The sequence below is a fragment of the Opisthorchis viverrini genome, assembly GCF_000715545.1.
Source record: "Opisthorchis viverrini unplaced genomic scaffold opera_v5_356, whole genome shotgun sequence".
In the NCBI taxonomy this organism is placed as follows: domain Eukaryota; kingdom Metazoa; phylum Platyhelminthes; class Trematoda; order Opisthorchiida; family Opisthorchiidae; genus Opisthorchis; species Opisthorchis viverrini.
This window is the reverse complement of record NW_008752007.1, coordinates 232,397-253,492: the sequence shown is the minus strand read 5'-3', so window position 1 is coordinate 253,492 and position 21,096 is coordinate 232,397. Positions and strand designations below refer to the sequence as shown.

The window sequence follows — 21,096 nt, the reverse complement described above, 5'->3', positions numbered from 1 at the left end:
TACAACGCACACACAACTTACTAGGTGCGACGAATTCCACGGCTTCTGCTTCGTCTTCAGGGTTGTCTGCTGCAACGGTAGAAGGCTTTTTCATACAAAAGTACGAATTGCTGCTCTTTTTGGAGTTTATACGGACGAAAACAACGAAATGCTTCGTCTGGTACTCTCTCAAAGCGAATTGAAATGCATTGAATGAGAAAAAAAAGTTTGACGAGCTAAATTCTCCACAAAATCATCCCCCGCACTCACGTACTCAGCGATAGCAGTCATTTAAAATATGAATATCGCGGGCCTTGTATATCGCTGGGGTTGAATATACTTAAACGACTTTCAACAAAACTGCGGCCGTTTGGAAAGATCTCATACGCCCAAAAAATTACCATCAAGTGTTAAAAATTTATGTTAAAGATTCCCTTCTTCGAACCACGGTTTCAGAGAAATTTTGGGTGTGCGTCTAGCCCACGGCAGAATTTGGTGGAAAACCGAAGTACTATTTGAACTAGCGCTCCAACACTATTTCTTCCGCAACCCGAAACACCGACAGCCGAGCGAAACATACGGTTCACATACCCCCTTCTTATGTGTAATTGTAATTAAACTAATACCCACTTACTTTCTGTCTGCTGCTAATTTCAATGTGATGTCAAACTGAAGCGTTTTACTGCACCATTATTGGTCCATCCATCAACTTTGAGTGTCGCTCCTTTAAAAGTGTGCCCTGATTATCATGTGAGGTTGTGATGGCGCATTTGCCTCACAAGGTGTGCAATGATACTTTGAGGGTAAGTTCTGTCAGGCTTTTTACATAACCCACAGGAATGGGTGGAAATGTGGAACAGACCTATACCATACATTCCGCGATGTCAAATACTGTTTATTGTTCCGTGTTTGTATATATTTTACGGCACATTTATATGCATACCATATGCAACACACTTGCTTTTGAAAAAGCAAAGGACCTTGAGACCGGTGTCGCGCATACTCATCGCCGAATCAGTGAGTTACCATGCTACATATTACCTCCATCTACAGGTCGTGCTATTCATTTTATACTGGAACAACATTTCACAGATTGTGTGCGAACTAGCAGGCGAAAATCCTCTGTATGATCAAATTTTACCTTCCTCATCGATGTTGTATATTTTGGTAAGTCTTCCGCGCGATATACTGGGTGATTTTATCTGGATCCATTCCATCAACACCTAGGCAAATAATGCACCGCGTTAAATACGTTGTCAGAATGGTGGGAGTCCAAATTTTTTCATCAGTTCGTCGAGTCGTTCGATAGAATCTCGCTTATAGGAACAGAATATCTCTCCATATGAGTGTTCATTATGAGTTTACAGATCGCACTTATTGAGGAACAGTCAGTATATTTTAGAGGACTGGAACTGAAAGCTGAAATCAAGTGCATAGGCGGCGGCGGCGGGGTCTACAGGAACGGGAATAAAATCGAACGACAGGCTACCGTACAAAACATAGCATGAATATACAAATAGTCAAAAGTGAAGTACAATTCACTGCAGAAAACTTTCTCAATGGAAATTGATCACTATGCAGGTTGGTGAATAACCCTCTCACAAGGAAGTGTGGTGGGTGAATTCTGTGAGGGCGTTGTGGAAATGAATTTGTATAGGGGACACGAAGCAGCAAAAAGAGGACATGACGCACTCTCACTGAAATTAAAGTTAATAAAACGGAAGCGAATATGGCGAAAATGGGATGAGCCTTCACTCTCTGCTTGGAGAACCTAACTGACCCCCTAGTATAAGTATTCTAAGTGCCGCGTTGTCGTTATACTCCACTTTCTCTACAATGACTGAGAAGTTGCACGATAGGATGTTTAACTGGATAGCTAGGAAGAACCTGCTAGTCAGATGACATGTAGCGGTCACTTATCAGATCACGCGTCACGAACACTTAACTCACGTAACAATTTCTGTCTCACTTGCAACCCCAGTCGACAGCATGTACACTACAGTTTTCCGTCCAGTTTAGTTAACGCGGCTACCACCTACATCACGCGCTAGGCTTACAAACTTCAATCACATCAGACAAAGTTTTATTGATGTTCGTGCAAGTATCAAGCACGAATGGACACCCCTCTCTTCGCAATGCACACAATAAATAGGCGTGTAACGCGTGCATACAGGACAGCTAGTTACCCGAGCTCCACAAGTCTCTGCGGACAATTACGCTCAACTACGTGCAGCTGCTATATTGCAGAGAAGACACGTCAAAAACTTCACTCAATAGCTGCCAACAGTTGTCCTTAAATGATAAGTCACTTTTAGGCTTACTCCAGTTTCGCACTGTTTTTCATAAGAGGTACATAAATTTTGCAATCATCATCATTCTGGTCAAACAAACATTTGTTAGTGCTTGTTGTCTTCTGATAATCAACTTTATTACGTCGCAACCAGATCACTAACAATTGGTGAGCCCGACATGACTCGTACAAGATCCTCCAGCACTAGATATTCCCTCACCTTCAATCGCTCTGAGACCCAACAGCAACACCGCCTCTGTTTATCTTTCACCATTCTGGCACCATATCGCATGTATATGATCCACTCCAATTCACGCTCAGTTTGCCAAGAGAACACTATGTACCATGTGTTAGTTATCATGTGTTAGTACTACTCCCTCCTTAAATAGCAGCCAATTTACGCAACATTTTAATTGACTCTGATGGCACCAAGCCGTAAACTCGATTACGTACCGTCATCACGAAACGATGTAGTTTATCCGAACATAAACGACTGGAACAACTACTTAGCGGAGAAACCTATCGATAGCTCTACCCCATTTCAACTGTTACAACATTATATGGAGCCACGAAATTGATACAGTCTTGTTTAAACAACTTTTCGAAATGTTTACCCGTCTACTTACAATTGATTCTCGCTTCCAGTTCAGAAGTTATTCCACTTGCTGGACTTGCCAGTTTAACAGATAAAAACCGAAATCCAACCGTGCTCTTTCTTTAGATACACTAGCTTTTGTGTCCATTTTTATGCTCATTTTGAAACGCTACTTAATCAGGTAGAATTCATTTGCTTGTTTCGAACTTACCGATTTCAACGTACGCTGTCGCGTCCACTTTCGCGTTCTCGACCACATTCGCCCACAAGGAGAACTAGTCAGTGATAGTACAATAGATCTTCCAGACATCATGCACGCAAATTTTCCCAATCGTGTTTTTTTCCGAAATAACCACGTACCCCCTGGTCAATTCTGGAAAACACATGGACACAACCATAGAGGCAATTGAAGTTCGCTGCTCTCCTTATGTTACTCGCCACCTCACCGTTTTTAACAAGACTTCTAACCTCATTTTTTATTGACACTGGAGATAACATCAACGTTATTTCCTTATCCGCCGCTTGTTACGACTCCAAACCTCCTACTTTTACTCTAACTGCCACCAATAGTTCTATGGAGACTTGCGTACAGCGTGTTTTACGAGTTAATCTTGGTTTACACCGTGAGTTTACGCGGATTTTTGTCACCGCTGGCGTACACCAATCTATCGTTAGCACCGATTGTGTCACAGATTTTAACATTTTGGTTAGTCTAAGGCAATAACATTTTACCAGTGCTTACACTTTACTGTTTGTAATAGGATGGCCTATTACTTTACCGTCAATTTTTCCAATGGCAATCTGTAGAAGTGGTGACTTAGCTTATGACGGATTGCTCAATGTATTTTCAGATTTTAATCAAACCCAGTTTTGCTCATAAAAAGTTACATAGCCAAGTGCGAATTTCAGCATATGCTTCCACTAGGTATCATCAGACCTTGAAGCACGTGGACTTCACCTCGCCATACGGCACCTAAGAAAACGTCCTCAGACTGGTGTCTTTGCAGTGACTACCGTGCGCTCAGCAATGTCACCATACTCGACCGCTACTCTATCCCACACCTGCATGATTTTTCTTTTTTAAACGGATGTACTGTTTTTTACATATTGGCATCCTACGAGCTTATCACCACATACCTGTACATCCAGAAGATGTTCATAAAACAGCTATTACCAACACCTCCGCACCATTTGGGCTATTCGAATGTTTGCGCATGCCTTTTGGCCTTCGTAATACAGCCCATACTTTTCAGCGTTTGATTGATTGAGTGCTATCTGGTTTGTTTGCTAGTCCTAGCAATGAACGTCACATTGAACACTTACGTCTCTTATTTACTGGACTAAGCAATCATGGTGTGGTAATTAATTCTCAAAATTTACTTTTGGTTGTAATTTGTTAAACTTTATTGGCCATACGATTGATCAAGATGGTATATGGTCTGCCAATGATAAGTTTACCATTATCCGCAATTTTCCTTCTCATACCTCATTTAAGCAGCCCATAGGCTTCTTGGGAATGACGGACTTCTACAAACCCTTCATTCCTAAAGCTGATTCCTTATTAGTAACACTGACAAATCTTTTATCTGAAAACCCCAAAGCTTCCCGATTGACCAATTCAGCCATATCTGCCTTTGAGCAAATCAAAGTCTCCCTAGATGACTCTCTCAAACTATTCCACTTACAACATGATCCCTTTCTATCACTCAACATTGATTCTTCTAAACATGCTGTAGGCACAGTTTTGCTTCAGATTATCAATAATGTGCATCAGCCACTTGCATTTTATCCTATGACCTATCACCCACCGAATCACATTACAATACATTTGATAGAGGACTGTTAGCCATTTACCTATCGATCCGCCGTTTCCGCCATTTGCTGGAAGGACGCGAGTTTTGCATCTATACAGATCATAAGCCGTTTATGTCAGCCTTACTAGCCAAGCCTGATAAATATTAATCTCAGCGAAATACGTCACCTTGATTGTATATTCCAATTCACCAGTGACATTCGCCACGTTTCATAACATCTTAAAATCGTCGCTGATACCTCATCTCGTCCGGCTTTCAACTAATTTGCGATACAGTGGTTTAAATGAGAGTGACTATTTCTGTGTCCGACCAGGGGGGCAAGATGGCTCAGTGGTTAGAGCGTGAATTTGGTGACCGGAAGGACTGTGGTTCGAATCCGACCTCCGCCTCCCTACTTCCCCTGTCTATGCTTGGGCAACCTGGCAGTATCCCATCTCTCATGCTTCCCTCATGTGGTACGGCAGCTGACGGGGTGCTTTCACCGAACGATTTATTTTTTATTTACCCGTCCAGGGCAACTTCACTTATAATGAATTCGACAGAGCACTATGCAAAGAGCCAAAGTCGGCCGGATATAATTAATACAGATTCTCAGGATAGCTAAAAATCGACCAAATTGATGTACAGTTTGCCAGGAAGTAACACAGCCGCATAAAAACACAGAAAGACGAAAAATTACGCTTACCTTAGCCACGTGGTCATAATTTGTGACACCCGGAGCATCAGTCCATTACATTATTTCTTTAAAGTAGGCTTGCATTTAGATAAACACTGACACTAAGCTACTCAGAAGGTTCTGCGACCTCACAGAGGACTCTGACATTCTTCAAACATTCTTGAACTAAACGTATTTGGGTGAGTTAGAAGCGAAAAAATTATATATCAAAGCAAAGTTATGTACAGTACACACAAAGACGTAAGTTATTGGGCCACTGACATTGAATGCGACGCCTGGTGTGCTTGGAGCGCATGGAAGTAACCTTGGTGAGAAGCGGAAAGCGGTAACAATGAACAGGTGGGCGTTTCTGAACGCAACAACTATAAAAGAAGCGATATGATTACCTGGTTTTACGAAAAGTTTGCCTGAATTAGGTTACGTGGCGAATTCATGATCGTCGGGGATTGCTTGAATATTGCCCTGACTGCTTTGCCTTGAGTTCATTTTGAACAGTCAACCAGACAGTCTATCAAGTTTTAAATGCGGTAACTCGAATCGGTGTTTGAGTTGTTATTAGAAGACTCTGATTCCAATGGAGGCGACAGAAGACTTCTGGAAAGTTATACGTCGTTTAACGGCTGTATGTGCGGGTATAGCTGGTCGAATCATTGCAGATGGCGTAATGGAAAGATCAATACCTGATCATTACCTGCGCGGTGATGAAATACCTGCTTGTTGTATCGGGGCGGTAAGGATGATTGGCTGGGGTGTCTGGTGATCATTTTAATTTGAATAAATTTTTCAGGTCGGTATCGGAATATATTGCTTTGTTTTGGTTAAGTGTATTGTGAGAAACTGCAAATAAATCTGATCCGCGATCATATTAGCTATTCTAGAAAATTTTATTAAATATTCACCAGAAATGTAGGCTAACTGTGCACTAAGCTGAACTAAAATTGCGTGTTCAGGATTATGTGAAAGACCTCGTTTGCTGTTTTGACGATTATCAGTCCACACAAAGTACCCTGGACAGATAATGGAGGTTGATCCGTGTTTTGGCATACGTTTTAAACCTTGAGAGTGCGAAGGCCTATTTTAACATTTCTTATGTTCTTGTGCTTTGAAGTTTTAAAAATGAGCACTCAAGTTTTTGGCTTGATTTTTGCATTAGCCATAATTGTACTGCAACACTAAAGTCAATGAGCAAACAACAAAGTCGGGGGAGCGATCGTCAGCTTGCGTTATTTCTACTGACAGAAACGAATTTCGCTGAAGCCAAGGACCATGCATAAAAGGCATACGTGAGGGTAGTCTTACTTTATGGTTTTAAGATTTGGTATTTCTAATCCGAGGTTTTTAGTTGTCTTCATACTTTGGGTCAGCATTGTCTCTGTAGTATAGCTAGGGTTTATAGGCTGAAGGGAGCACCCAGCAATGACATACCAAAGTAGCTACTTTTCTAATAATGTGTTGGAATATTGGTAGCTCGGGTGTATTGGTTGGGTGCGCTGAAGATGTCTCCTCGAATGGTGATGAAACGTTTGCAAATCAATCGCCAAGCTCGGCGAACAGATCAACAGCCACCTGACCAATTACCAGCTACTTTTCTAACAGTTTACGATAGTTGGGTAGTGGATTAGGTTTCCCAGGTTGAGGTGGCTGGGATGATATACCACCGCAAACCAAAAAAGCCTTGTTTTCCGTTTCAAGCTATTTTCGGCGAAAGGTTATTGGATGGCAAGCCGTAAAATGGCAACGCACAAAGAAGCCAGTCACATTTTAATTGAATGCTGTTAAATATTCACGCCCTCCTGGTTAGACCTACGTCTTTTTGCTTCTTTTAAAGGTGAAAATGAGTAGCGTATTTGTGTTAGCTTTCCGATTTCTGTGAAAAGGTAAAAAACGAGTATCAGCAAGTTGGCTGTTGTCACTAGGTCTGTGGATAACGTTGAAGCCGGAAACAGACCGAATAGTTCTCCGGAAACAAATATCATTACTTTCCGCCTTGCCTTTTTGAGTTCCGTTAAACACAAAAACACCAGATCGTTTGTCCTTGCTACACTTGTAGTGTTTTCCGGTAAATTGATGTCACTATCTACGCACAACCTTAAAGATGACATAGTCCTCTTTTTAACAGTGGAATAAATTAACATTTAGACCCAGCGTTTTGGAGAAAAAGATAACAGATTTGTTGTTTTTAAAGAGCAGGGTTGCACTGATGATGTCCGATAGAACTATCACAACAGCTAGTGGCTTGCCATGATTGATCACGTCTACCAGTGCATTTCCAACATCTTTTAGTTACCTGAAAATATTCCTCTTGTCCTTTGAGGGGAGAAATCTTGTCATTCAACAACCGCAGGGTGACAAATTCCATTTTGAGCAGTAGTTGAGCAGTAGATGAACATTCCCAATACAGACTCATTGTCATCAACGACAGCATGACATCAGTGTTCAACACTGATTCTTTGCTGCCACACAACGTACAACCACTACAAGCTTCTAAGTTTTTGCGTCCGGTGGCAGCTAGTAAAAGGTGCGCGTTTTCTTGGTCTCATTTGGTTACGGCTGTTTTGGTAATAGGTGACCAAACAGACATTATCTGACGCAATACACTTTCGTCACCATTGTGGATGATGCCGATTTTCGTGACAATGTTCAGAAATGGATGCAGACGCTGATTGTAATCGGCTTTGTGACAGTCACAGACTATGTCCATATCTATGTAGGTAAATGCTTGTTAATTTCTTCCAGGTTTTAGTGCTTGAAATCAGACAACGCTGTTTATATTGGATGAAATGTGGCCAAGCTGGAGGAGTCTAGCGCAAGCTTGAAAAACAGTGCACAATGTTTAGTTTTTCCCTATCGGAGTTTGCTCTTGGGGTGCTCTTGAGGTCTGGCGTGCTGTTTGCTTTGCAACATTATGTTCTTTCAATTATATTGGTCAGTCGCAGAAAGAAATACGTATGCATATGGATGAATCGGCCGGTATATCGACTGTAGTCAGTCACTACCCATATTTAGTGAGTTATCAGTAACTGAGTCTTTGGGAAGGTTGAGGGTTTGGTACTCTTCTGTTTTGATAAAGTTTCGGCTTCAAGTCTTTCACCAGTGGGAGGATAACTCCATGACCTTGTCTAGGGTGTCTATGGTTTGAGAGGTAGGTAGACAAACAGCCGAGGCGACCCAGGTTCACCGGCCTCTAGACCATAAAGGGTAGAAATGCACGAATGGTCGTTGAAAAGCATCTCAACTTTTTGTTTTACCTTTTATTTCGGCTCAATAAATTGTCAGAGTAAAGCTCTGCGCACAAGTTCCCGATCGAGCTGAAAAGAAGTGGGGGTGTGAACCACATAACTTCAGTTTTGGGGGCTGGCGGCGAACGATTTGGGATCCAAGGCCGCCATGGTAAACTTTGTAAGTATATTTGGACACATTTAACATACGCATGCCAAAGTTTGGAAATGGTGACACAAGTTTTTATTCCATAATTATCTGCCTGGAAAAATGAACCACAATATTTAAGACTGAAATTTTAACATCATAATCTTGTGATCGTGCCTGACTACTCTCACAGTTTTTGTGTTAAGATTGTCATACTTTCTTATAAACACTGTTTGATCCCAGTAATTGAAGATGTAAATGGTTGCCGAGCTTGTCAAAAGTTTGTTTACTTAGCGCCCACTCTAGCAGCCTGCCTTTTGTCATGGCTCAGTCATTTTAATTACTATTGTTTCAAGTAATCGATTCAAGCCGTATTCTCAGTAGAGGTCATCAACAAGGCATATCTATCCAGATAAGTCTTGATGGACACCTCGAGGTACCAAATTTGCTGTCCGTCCAACCCACTAAGTGTCACTCGTTTTGTGTTTGCGTTATCCTGGGAATCTCGAATTTCTTAATGCATCGTGCGATCGACTCACCTGACTATACGGTGGAGACCGTCCCTCATGATCACGCGAACTGAGGCACCTCACCGGCGCCCGTCGACCGTTTGATCGTCGGTCATTAATTTTGGTCACGTAGTCCTGAGATTGACCGAAAGTAATGTTTTACCAGTCTGTTGGACTGTGGGTGGCCAAAACTGGGGGGGGGGGGTCCGAAGACCTTGTACGAGCGGTTCTACGATTATCCCTCTTAGAAACCGCTTCCAGATAGTCTCCAGTTATCTTTTACACTGATCGGTGAAAATACAGATTAGTTCCGAAGACATTAATTGATTGTTTGAATAAAAAACAAACTGTTAACCTCATTTGGGAGGAATCCTTGTTTTAGCGTGTGTATAGAGAATAGCAACGTGAGTTCGTTATGCAGACCAACATGGCGTCAGAAGCTAGGAAGTGACATTGATGGAACTTTTAAGATAGGCCGTATTATAACTCGGTCAACTTTCAAAGCCTAGAACGGAATGTGGGATAAGTTTGCAATGAAAAACGTACAGTCTAGTACATGCAACAACATTGCTTGCCTCGGAGAAAGAGTTATCTGTAGCTCATGAAAAGTTAGTCAGGGAGCCTCTATGATAGTTAATAATAATCTCCATATTTTTGCAAGATATCGGGTACTGAGAACAATTGTCTTCGAAAGTAAAATACATTTAAAATTAGAATATACATATAAAATATTCGTGTAAACGTTGAAAGGGCGTTTAAGGGCATGATAACTCTGATGTCTATAAGTCACCCGACGGGTGTTGGTCGAGAACAGGGGTTTGTCGGCCGTTTGGCGTTACATGGTGGGTTGGTGTCCTTAGATCGCCATTACCCCTTTCGTTGCGGGTGTTTTTTAAAGACATTGAAATGACTTAGTGACACTCAATACACTAAGCTGAAAGGCAACCGGAATAATTTGATGGTTTGTATTGATTACGTGTGTCACAGTCGCCCTCGTTACGTGTTCTGACTTTCCGACTTCGTAGTATCACGGCATTGGAGATAGGTCCGACCTGTGCAACCCACGGACAATGTCAAATAAAAGGGTAGGTTGTCGTGAGAGATTCGTGTACCTTGATATTTGCGTTGAGCAGCCAGTCACTAATGAATTGGATCCCTAACCGAGAAGAATCGAAAGTATTGGCTGAGGTCAATCTTTTCCGTTTGTTGTCGACTGTACTATCGGGACTGACGTACTTCCAACGTTTATAGCTTAAAATTTATCATCCTATCGTTAACATTTATTCAGTTTTCATTTTCACCCTAAGGTAATTACATATTTTGCACACTTTTGTTTCTGTCTATCCCTACCTCAGTTACTTCAGTTATTGGTGTGGCATGTGGAGAGAAAGAGGGATGCACGAAATTCCAGCGTCAGCTTTTTTCTTCTACTCTTCTGCACATTGGGCGCTGCGGCCCGTTGCTGGAATCATCTGAGCGTAGTATTAGATCAAACAGCTGTAAGTTTCCTGAGCTACCAAGCACACATACACACACGTTTGTCTCCTATTGGGATACATAGGCTGTTTAATGTTGTGAATACTTTTTCCTTTCGCGTACACTGACTTTGATCTGCGCTTCATTCCGGTGCATCATTTACCACTAGAGTAAAAACGTCAGGTCACAACCAAATGTTCAATCAATGTTTCCATAAAAGACGTTTGCTTTGCAGGATAAATTGCAAGACTCACCCAAACCTATTATTATTAAACCAGTGACGGAATCTTTACCTGCCTACTGCATCGGCAGTGGTTCGACGTTGCGATCACTGCGACCGAGAAAAAAAGTTGTTCACGCTCCTCACTTGATTAGCTTGATAGAAATATTACCATCAAGAGTTGGATATTTTTTTGCCCTGTTTTTTTATCAAAATTTCCCCGGTGCTAGCCGCGGAGTAGCTCTACAGTTTATTGAGTGCTGGATCGGTGTCAACGGCTAATGAATGACTAGCTATGATTGGAAGGTTAAATACGTTCTCATGAATATGGGTATAACATTGGGGAATTGATCAACTGCCGTGAGCTGTCTACTTAGAGGAAAGACAACGTTGGGCTACACGGTGGTCTGTAAATTCATTGCTTTTAATACAACCCCGCCTTCCTTGTCACTCTTCTCCAGTCCGCTAACCTCAGTCTTGTCACTGTATCTCCTCTTCAGTGGTTTGTATTGGCAGGATTCCGGAACACAGTTTCTTCAGCAAAAGAAGGAAGCTACAAAATCACTTTCTGTTGGTCTGCATTGTCATTGCAGAGAATATGTCGCATAGAGAAATTAAAGAACAAACGTCAGGCATATGGTGGGAGAGTGGAACATTTAGCAAGTTTCACTGTCTGGATTCAGAGCTTACACTGCAAATGCGTTAATCTGCTGTGTACGGAGAGAGTGTTCTGACAGCCCGGTGTTTACTCAATGAGAGTCGAACTTAAATTTGGTTGGCAGTTACTTTAAGTGATGCGTTGAAAACTGAATTTTTTTGCTTGAAAGGAATTAAAGAAAGACAAGGAAAATGAGTTGCTCAATAGCGAGCTTTACAATAGAAGCAATCGGACAAGCTCGGATATAAATCTAAGCAACATAATGCTTCAAAAGAAACTGCAGATTACAGCAGGTATTCCCAACAGCTATGGTCTCATTTAAATGCCCAATCGACTGAATAATGGATATTGCCCTCATTGGCCACGTGGGCTTGCAATTCTCAAGGGATAACTAGACGTCCAATCTGGAATACGCCGACCTCAACTTTGTTCTGGGCAAAAACCTGGAGAATCTCGAATCATCGCTAACACAACTTCAGCACTACACCGCCAAACTTAGTCTCCAAATCAACGCTACTGAGCTATGCATGACCAATTCTTGAACCAATGCTCACCCTAAGAGACGGCTGTGGAAGCGGCATCTGGTAGTATACGCAAGTGTACGCAATGCCCGTGCCAAAATAGCATTTTAAAGGTTATATTCAGAGCCGAAGCCTGAGTCTGTCTTGCCTCGCTTTGTTTGACAATCTTTGTGGATATCCTCTGCGTTGTGGGAACATGCAAGAAAACTCAGATTCTTCGATGATGATGTTAAACAAGCTAAGTCGATTGATTCTCCAGTGAATTAGTCATCGTACATTGATGTTCGCTGCACATATTCAACAGCGTCGGGGAGAAATCGGATACACACTGACAATCCGATGAGGGACTTGTGAGGAGAATTCTAAACCCGGGCTCGAGTTGGGTTTGGCGTTGCTCCTGAGGGTAGCAACTGAAGAACTGGTTGTCTTCTTTCAGACCGCCGCCAATCTTGCGGCGTCCGACACCAAAACAATACTGATCAACATCCGTAGAGTTGGGCATGAGTGGTAACAATGACAAGAGTCATCTGCAATAAAACCTGAAAATCCTGGAACTACATGGATGTACGTGGTAAACCGTGTGGTTAATTGAACCCACTTTGGTCTGCCCAAATGAACATAACTGGAGAGTAAAAGTTACCTGGCAGAATTAGACATTAGAAAAAGGACAAAGCGATCAAAGGCTAGTTGTCAGTCAAGAACTCCCTGCGAACGTGCACGGAACCTCTGTGCACAAGTTGGCGGCTGTTAGCCAACATGAAGTCTTCGATGAGTAGTTCGGTATTTTTTTTAGCAAACAGTGTAGGTTAATGATGTGGTGCCATTCCCTCCCGTGCTTGAAGTGAATTTCGCCTAGAATTCCCCAGTAACCTAGACGAATTGGAGGTTGAACGTAGTTAAGCCATTCGAATGCTGCACTATTTAGTGACTACCAAAGGTCTAAATACGAATGTATGTTTGTGCCGTAATAATATAACGAACACAGAAGAAGCCACACCCGATGCATGGTTTTTGGGCCTGTCGAACCTATGGCTAAGCTGACAATCCGTTGCTATGCCGACCAGGCTGGTCATGTTTCACGCCAGGTGGGACACACTTGGAAACGCGTGATTCGCTTTCAATTATTCCCTTAGTTATCCACCTCCAGTCACATTGGAATGATGAAATTTCCCGTGAATTTGTTCACCTTGGATGGTCACCAAACGAGGTAGTCGTGTCACGTGAATGATAGAAACAGTAGACAGTCAAGCTGTTGAATGAGGTTTTTTCGATATTGTTTCATTTTCACCAAGGTTGCGGTAATTTTATCTTCCAGGACATTGCTTATCATTTTTGAAGCAGCTCCCTGATTATTTTGCTCTGTTGTCTGTCGCAATCAGACTTCCAGTGAACTCAGCAACAGTACTATTGCCGTGACAGCGAATCCGGCCTCCTTGCAATCGTCTGTCGTCACCGATTGGCAAGCCGATGCGATCAAGATCACAGATATCATCGACTTGTGTGGGCTCATCTTACTGCTTGTCTTGAGCACAAACTCAGAACGCATGATCCAGTACAAAAAGCTCATAAAAAAGATATCACCACTTCAACATACTTCTAAAGTGGTAGGTGGACGAACGCACTTATGTCGGAAAGCCAAAGAAATCGACGCCAAGCTGTCGTCCGAGCTTGATACCACATTGGGTAGCGAGAAGTGCGTTGCTGAGGTACAGCCCAATATATCTGAGCAACCTGGTGGACCAAAGGTATGTTTCGTCTCGCTTCTTACGACTTAGTCTATTGATCATTGTGTATCATTGTTGCGGCATACGTGCACCATTTCTTCTCTGTCCACTTACGTAAGCCATCACTGGTCAGCGAAATATTGGAATTTAAAGTGAGGGAACGATCCGTGCGAACAATTCATCCCAAAACAGTTAATTTGAGGGAGAAAAGTCTTTCGGACTGTCTCCTTTAACTGGGTTGTAGATATAGATGATGGAATCATTCAGATTTAGATTGCTTTTTCTTTTATGCGGCGCACTTTGATACATTAGTAAAATTTATTAACTCGACCGTAACCGGATACGACTAGACAGAAAACAATGAGATTAGCCAACAACTGTCCTCGATAGTGATCGAGTTCAGCCACTGAAGTGTGATTATTCATTAAACCAAGCTGTCTCCCCGCTATCGAATTTATCAGTAGTTAAGTGTGATTGTACTGTATGTTTTGACAGTTTTGAAAATTACACAAACAAAACACTGGATTAAAAATGCAAACGTGGTATGTTAATCCTCTAGTGGGGACAGCAGAACGAATGCAAAGTGGAAAGTTAACCAAAAATAATGCCACTTTGTAGGTAGTGTTTAGATCATGACCGTTGGTTTGTTTGCTAAGCTGGACAGTGAACAAACCAGCAGCCATCATTCCAACCTGAGCTAAGAATATTCTGTTTAGTTACGAGTGTTTACATGAAAACCCGCAAAGTGTGCATTGTACTCCTGGGGTAAGTCAAGCTGGTTCCGAACATGGAGGTTAGTAGTGTTGCGCTCGCCTTTTATCTAATCACGATCATGGATATACAGTTTGACAGGTTGAATCATAACACCAGTGTATCCTCTTAAAAGTATCCTTCTATCCACTCTCGGTAGTCCGGTTGGGTGGGTACTAACTCATTAGATTCATCCGGGTGTATTTTTGGAGGAAATTACCGTTCAAAATCACGACACCATTGTTCTCGTTATAGAACATGGTGATATTCAAGTACATTATCCAGTAAAGCACAACTTGTTAGGAGTGAGAGGAGCTGGTTGATTAAGGATTCACAAATAGATGGAGCGGTAAACACAGCCTTTGGACAGTTGTCTTCATTGGGTTAGTGCATTGCGCACGCCTATGACTCTCTCAAGATAGCTTAATAACATTGGAAGTTATGCTAACTAAATCCATAATTCCTGTTTTTGCCTAATTCACACCCGTTGCTTCCATTTTTCAGTTTCCATCACCCGAGGAATATGCTTCTTTCCTCTCTCGTACGCTATTTACCTGGTTTACGAGGTGAGTTCACCGCAGCTGACGATTCTGGCTATCCATAACTGCTCAGCTCTTCATTAAGCTGATGAATCGGTAATAATCAGGTCAAAGCAAGGACACATAACTAGAATAACGATTCTGACAATCCGTAGTAGTCAGACTGTCCTAATAGGTCAACAACTCCTTAAAGCCAGGTTTTACATCTGATCCAACTTTTCGAGCTGTTTAAACCGGTTGACAGTCACATATGGCAAATGTTTTGGAAGTGGTGGTCGAAGAGAATTGTTCAATCTTCTTACACCTATTCCATGATACCCAACGGAGACTAAAGGCTTCATAGGGCCAATGTTTTTGGGCATTGATCTCGAACTATCTAGTCCATGAACTTATCATACCTCCGACAGCCTTGTGATCACCTTGTTTTCAGGGATAACTTACGAAAATTTCATCCCAACAGCGATTTTGCAGTCGTATGGGAGGGAGGATTTCCAAAAGACGGAAAACCGAAGAAGAATAAAAAAGTCTACAATGGGATTATTGTCCTTGGACAGAAACTAAAGGAAAGAAAGCAAAGAAACCAAAGCGAACTAAGACAGGCCCATCTATTCGACAGACCCTCAATCTCGATATTAGCGTTCATATGTAGCACCCTTCCGGTGCCTAGCTGCCATGCCACCCGAAGGAAGCACGAGGGCAGGGATACTGCCAGGTTGCCCAAGCCTAGACAGAGGAAGTCGAGTGGCGGAGGTCGGTTTCGAACCACGGACCTTTCGGTCAGTAAATTCGCCCATCAACACAAACGTACTTACACACAAAAAATCGTTCAGCTTTCGGTGCCCAGCTGCACCAACGCTGGGATACTACCGGGCTGCCCAAATTCAGTCAGGAAGAGTCAAAAGCAGAGACCGAGTTGGAACCACGAGTTGGAACCTCGATATTAGCAACTGTAGAGAAAGCTCGTGTATGATAGCTGTCATTGTTGCCTATCGTGAACATTAAAGAAAGGTTGATCTTTTCTTTTGCAATCGATTAAAAAGTTGATTCTGTAACTACTACTACGACTAGAATTAAGCGCCTGCTTGAGCGTGACTCTTCATAGTTGGAATATCAATCCCGTCCATCAATCGTATCAGCAAATCATAATGGCTTAGCTGACACACCGTACTGATACGATCAAGTCACAATGGATTCTTTCCTACGAGACAGTGAACATTTTTCTAACAGCTCATACTAGCATCATGCTCAAAGTACGAAGTAGTAAAGGAAAGCGTCACAAATACCGTTTTTGTTGCCTTCTGAAGCCATTGGACCGTGCTGATGAAGAATTTCTGGTTACTTTGTTAGAATTTTAAAAGAATCCCTTTTCATTTTATAAATTGATGTGAAATTAAATTTTACTACGCAAATTGGTGACAAAAGTGACAAAGACTAACTACATTTACTTCGCTCTAACTAATAACGTATCCGCAATAGCACTTCCGATCCGTGCATTTGGGTCATTAATTCGTACTTCATCCTTGTGGGCTGTGACAATCGCTGATAAAGTCGTAATTAGGGATCTCCAATGCGTATGCTTTAGTATTATTCTCGGTACAAGTTGGTCCTTTTGTAGGACTTGGCCGAATTGACGTAATAGTTTCTAAACTGTTGCCGTGTGCAAAAAACGAATCGTTATGAAGTTGAAGCGTAAACTCCGGACCAAATCCTCATCATGTTTTTAAACAAGATGTCCATAGCTCGATTGGTGTAGCTGGCCATTAGTTGGTTTGCACTGTCAGAATATGACGCAACGGCAATCTGATGTACACTGATAGACCATTCAGATTAGCCACAACTTGCTTACTTCAGCTAACAGCCGCACACTATAGTATTCAGATAATCCAAAACTGTACTCAGGAGTGCTTGGGGAGCTCTTCCAAAGCTGCCCTAAAAATGTGCCGTCCGTCACCCATGCTCACTGTCTTTATGTTGGTTCAGCTCCGTCTAATAAACTAGTGGGGGAACTTCAAAACTTCGTTTCTTAAATCGCTGCTGGAAAGACACATGACGATCTGAAGCAGACGACATCCTCGTAATGTTGCAAAATGAAGACGAAATACTACTATTGAATAATCTGACTAACATAGTACCATCTTTTGACGTGTACTTTGCACCTACAAAGCGTGAAGTCGTGCATCACAACAAACAGTCTCTGAACATACCCTTTCCTATCCCAAGAAGGACCATTATGGAGTCTTGCGCACACTTTGGTAGTTTCATGGGCTCTGACGACAGTGTGTCGGAGGAAGTTAGTACCCGAATCTGGAAAATCCAAATCAAGTTGCGTTACATGTGGTGCCAAAAAGGTATATCAATGGGTATTAGGAGTTTTGTGTAACAGGCTGCAGTAGGTGCTGTATTGTCTGGTTGCGGGATTCGGTCGCTGCGAACCGATGGGCTCAGGCTTCTTTAGGTTTTCGCCCACCGATTTCCTTGAAGCTTCTTTAGGGGGGAATTGAGAAACGTGTAGCTGTGCAGCAGGTAATTCAGTTGCGAAAAGCATCAACTACCACCAGATTCGGTAGCCTTGGGTTGCGTTTCAAATGCGATTCAACGGGAATTCCTAGCTTGGGCTTATGCCCCATCGAAGATAAAGTTTCCGAAGGATGTAAAGTTATACATGCACTCTCAATAGTCCAACAAATCGTATCCTGAGGAATGGGGAATATTGGTGACATGCACTTCTGTGGTGGCTATTCGTTCAGGACAACCTAATTATTTTGTTAAGGAAACTACTCACAAGGTTGCTGAAAACTGTTCTTTGATGAAGAGTTCCCAGAATATTAAGTCCAGATTTTTATTTCCAAAGTGTAGGGCAGTGCTTGTCTGTCGTGCATCTTGAGTTTTGAATTTTCATGCAAGATAAAGCCTGGATTGTTGTGAGGAAGATAGATCAATCTATGGAGATGACTTGGAAGTACCAAAATGCATCCAGCGAATTTGGTGACTTAATACCAGCCCAGCTAAACGCCCGTAAATGTCTGCTTTCTGTTTGGGCACCAACTTTAAGCTGTTGAAGACTTAACCCAAAGTCGGAACAAAGTGCATGACATCCAAGCAGGATAAACTGCACCTCGCGGTTCTGAGGTCGGTCAATTGTTCTCTGGTTGATTTCTCTAAGAAGATAGATATATTACGTGGATCACGCTGGTGCTCAAAGAATCCAGAGCCGCGGAAAATATTTCCCATTTGTCAAAACTCAGTATCCAAGTTATTTCCCAATGAACGGGAATCAACCATCCACTTTAAATCCACTTTGCCTTCTAATCTGCATCTTCCGCATTTCAAAGTGAGAACTACGGAGAAGCTACAAAACATGCGCGGAATTTTGTCTTTAGTCTTTTCATACAAGGAGATTAGTCGAATGACCTGATCTGAATGGGTCTCAATTCTCACCAGATTCAAATATCACATTTAACTCATACTTCCTCTCTGTGAAAACTGGTCAGCGGGCATTTTTTACTAGACGAGACAGAATGGAAATATTAAACTAGTCACTCCAGTACCCTGGTCCCACAAGACGGAATCCATCCCTCTTACGATCTGCAGCTGGCAATAAAAGGTAACAGTAATTGATTTTGACGTACTCACCAAAATTTTGGTACCACACAACTTCATTAAGCCCCGCATTACTCAGGCTGGGAACGCACCCGAAACAAAGATAGAGCTTGCACTGTTGTCTCTTCAACTTCCACACATCACATTAGATGAAGTAGTAACAATGATGGCATAAGTCTTTTCCCAAGGTAAGCAGACCCTTTTTTTTCTCGCACATTTCGTCGTTCGTTTCTACCGTAGGTATGGTGCGACTTCCCCTTTACTTCGAAGCTGTTGCAACTGGCCCCTGGAGGTAAAGTCCTAAGGTATTCCTCAGTCGTCTGTCATCTTACGAGCCGTATATTTTAAGATACAGTGAGATGCTCCCCTTCTGTTTACTGGATAGTTGAATTCCCCGTCTCATAATACTTCGGTGGTCTGGGTTGACGTTCATTGTTGGTGAGCCAGAGCTGTTACTACCTGACTTGTGGTTTGGGAGGGAAACAACTGCAGACCTGAGAGGCTTGGAGAAAATCGATGCTTTCCTGATAATAGCATTTGATTGCAAATGCACTAAAAATAATCGATAAAACAAACGGATCAATGGCGGAATGGTCATATGAGATATATTTTTACGTCACATGCTTGTCAATATCAAAAGCCATTGTATATGATCGTGGGAACAACCAATCTGGGGTGTCAGTTCAAATTACTCGCTGATATGCCTTTTTAACCCCGGGACCTGTAACTTGGTGTTTGGCTGCTTAAGCTGAACGGAGCTTTGATGGTTCCATATGAACGGCTTGATAGACCAAAGTGGTACCGTAAAAAAACATCTGGGCACATATTGGGGTTTGGAACATTTCCCACCGTCAACACTAGGTATATGATAGCCCTATTTCTCAACTTCAGTGGATTCCACTTTCATCTTAGCTTATCACATCTTCGGAGCCTGCGATGTGCAGTATGGATACCGAAAGCTTTCGGTAACTATAATACTCATAATTCGGCAACGAAGTAATTATTGTAGAGATTTCGTCCTGTAAATGAAGCCAGTCTGTGCTGAAAAACCGAGTGCTTCTCGGCTTGTCTCCCTTTACAGGATGGAATCTGGACCAAAATTCCCAAATCTCCTCACACTACCAACGAAGTATTTATTATCATTATACACTACCACAACTAGACTTATGGATGCGGAAATTCGTATATACAACTGTCCAAACCTTGCAACTCGTCACAATCCAGCTACTTTTTCGTCACAAGGTGGTATCTCACTAACCAGTTGGCCCATTTAAAAATAAACCGTGAAACGTACTGACAAGTACTTGGTGGATCTTCTGTAAGTAAGGAGGGTCAAACAGAACGTATTCTACTGGTGGTTGATAAGGTGACAGTTGATCTGTTCGCCGAGCTTGGCAACTGGCTTGCACACGTTTCGTCCCCAGTCGAGGAGACTGATCAAATACCAGTAAACACACCCGAGCTACCTATATTTCGACAATTTGAGAATGTATTTCACTCTCGGGAAGAGCGATTTTTAGAGGTTTTCAGATGGAATGCGCTACTGAAAAGTCCCCAGTTGGGACGTCACTCTGAGGTAGCGTCAATTATCCGTCGTTACCTTTTTTCAAGTTCGGTATCTTCTCGCTAGAGGCTTTTTGGCACATTTCTGTGAATAGTGTTGTTATTAATCTACCGCTGACCGGCAATTCTTTCATTCTAGTTAACTCTACTCCCCTAAGTTTGTTACCATGTTTATGTTGAGCATTTCGGTGTTACTACAGACGTCTGACCAGAGGTCAATGGATCTGCATTTCAAAGCGGGTCCACTTGCAAGCCCTATGCTTTATGTCGTATTCAACGCTCTGGAACTTGTGTGCAGTTTGCGATGCTCCCATCTTCGTCGTAACTGTAGTAATCACCGTTTCAGATATCAAAATTCAAATATTCTGGCGAAGCTAACCACCTCTCGTCACGAGCACACGCGAGTCGTTTCCTGAGTTGATCGCACTCCCGATCAATCTTGCACTCAACATGCGACTACGACGCGACCCGTTCCCGGCCATTGTTTGTCCTGGCTTCGTGTTGTTACCCTGAGGATGCTGCATTTTTGGCCGCGCCTGTATTTAGAGAACCAAATAGCACGCACAGGTGTTACCGACATTTCAGTAAACAGCAAAAATAACTTCAGGAATGTGACATAATTCGGAGTAAACTTGGATTGTGTATTCATTTCATTGACGGACGGGAATATTTTCACCTCTTTTTCTCGTCCCGGATTTCGATCTTTGTCAGACAGAGATTGTAGACAGATGTTTTTCCTGTGACAGCTGTCCCATATTTGCGACTTCAGATACAGTCAAAGTCCACAGCGTGTAAAATCCAAAGCATGTGGTAATT

At 42.3% G+C, this 21,096-nt stretch overlaps 1 protein-coding gene across 1 annotated transcript in view; it reads left to right on the top strand.

Annotated features, from left to right (window-relative positions):
* Nucleotides 1-826: 826 nt before the first annotated feature.
* Nucleotides 827-21,096, top strand: part of T265_15097 (hypothetical protein) — a gene marked incomplete at both ends in the record, with an annotated part of 120,846 nt that continues 100,576 nt past the window's right edge. The window contains 3 exons of the mRNA XM_009176572.1: nt 827-1,146; nt 13,484-13,849; nt 15,083-15,144. Of these exons, the coding sequence (XP_009174836.1) occupies nt 829-1,146; nt 13,484-13,849; nt 15,083-15,144 (746 nt within the window). The remainder of the gene's footprint in view (nt 1,147-13,483; nt 13,850-15,082; nt 15,145-21,096) is intronic.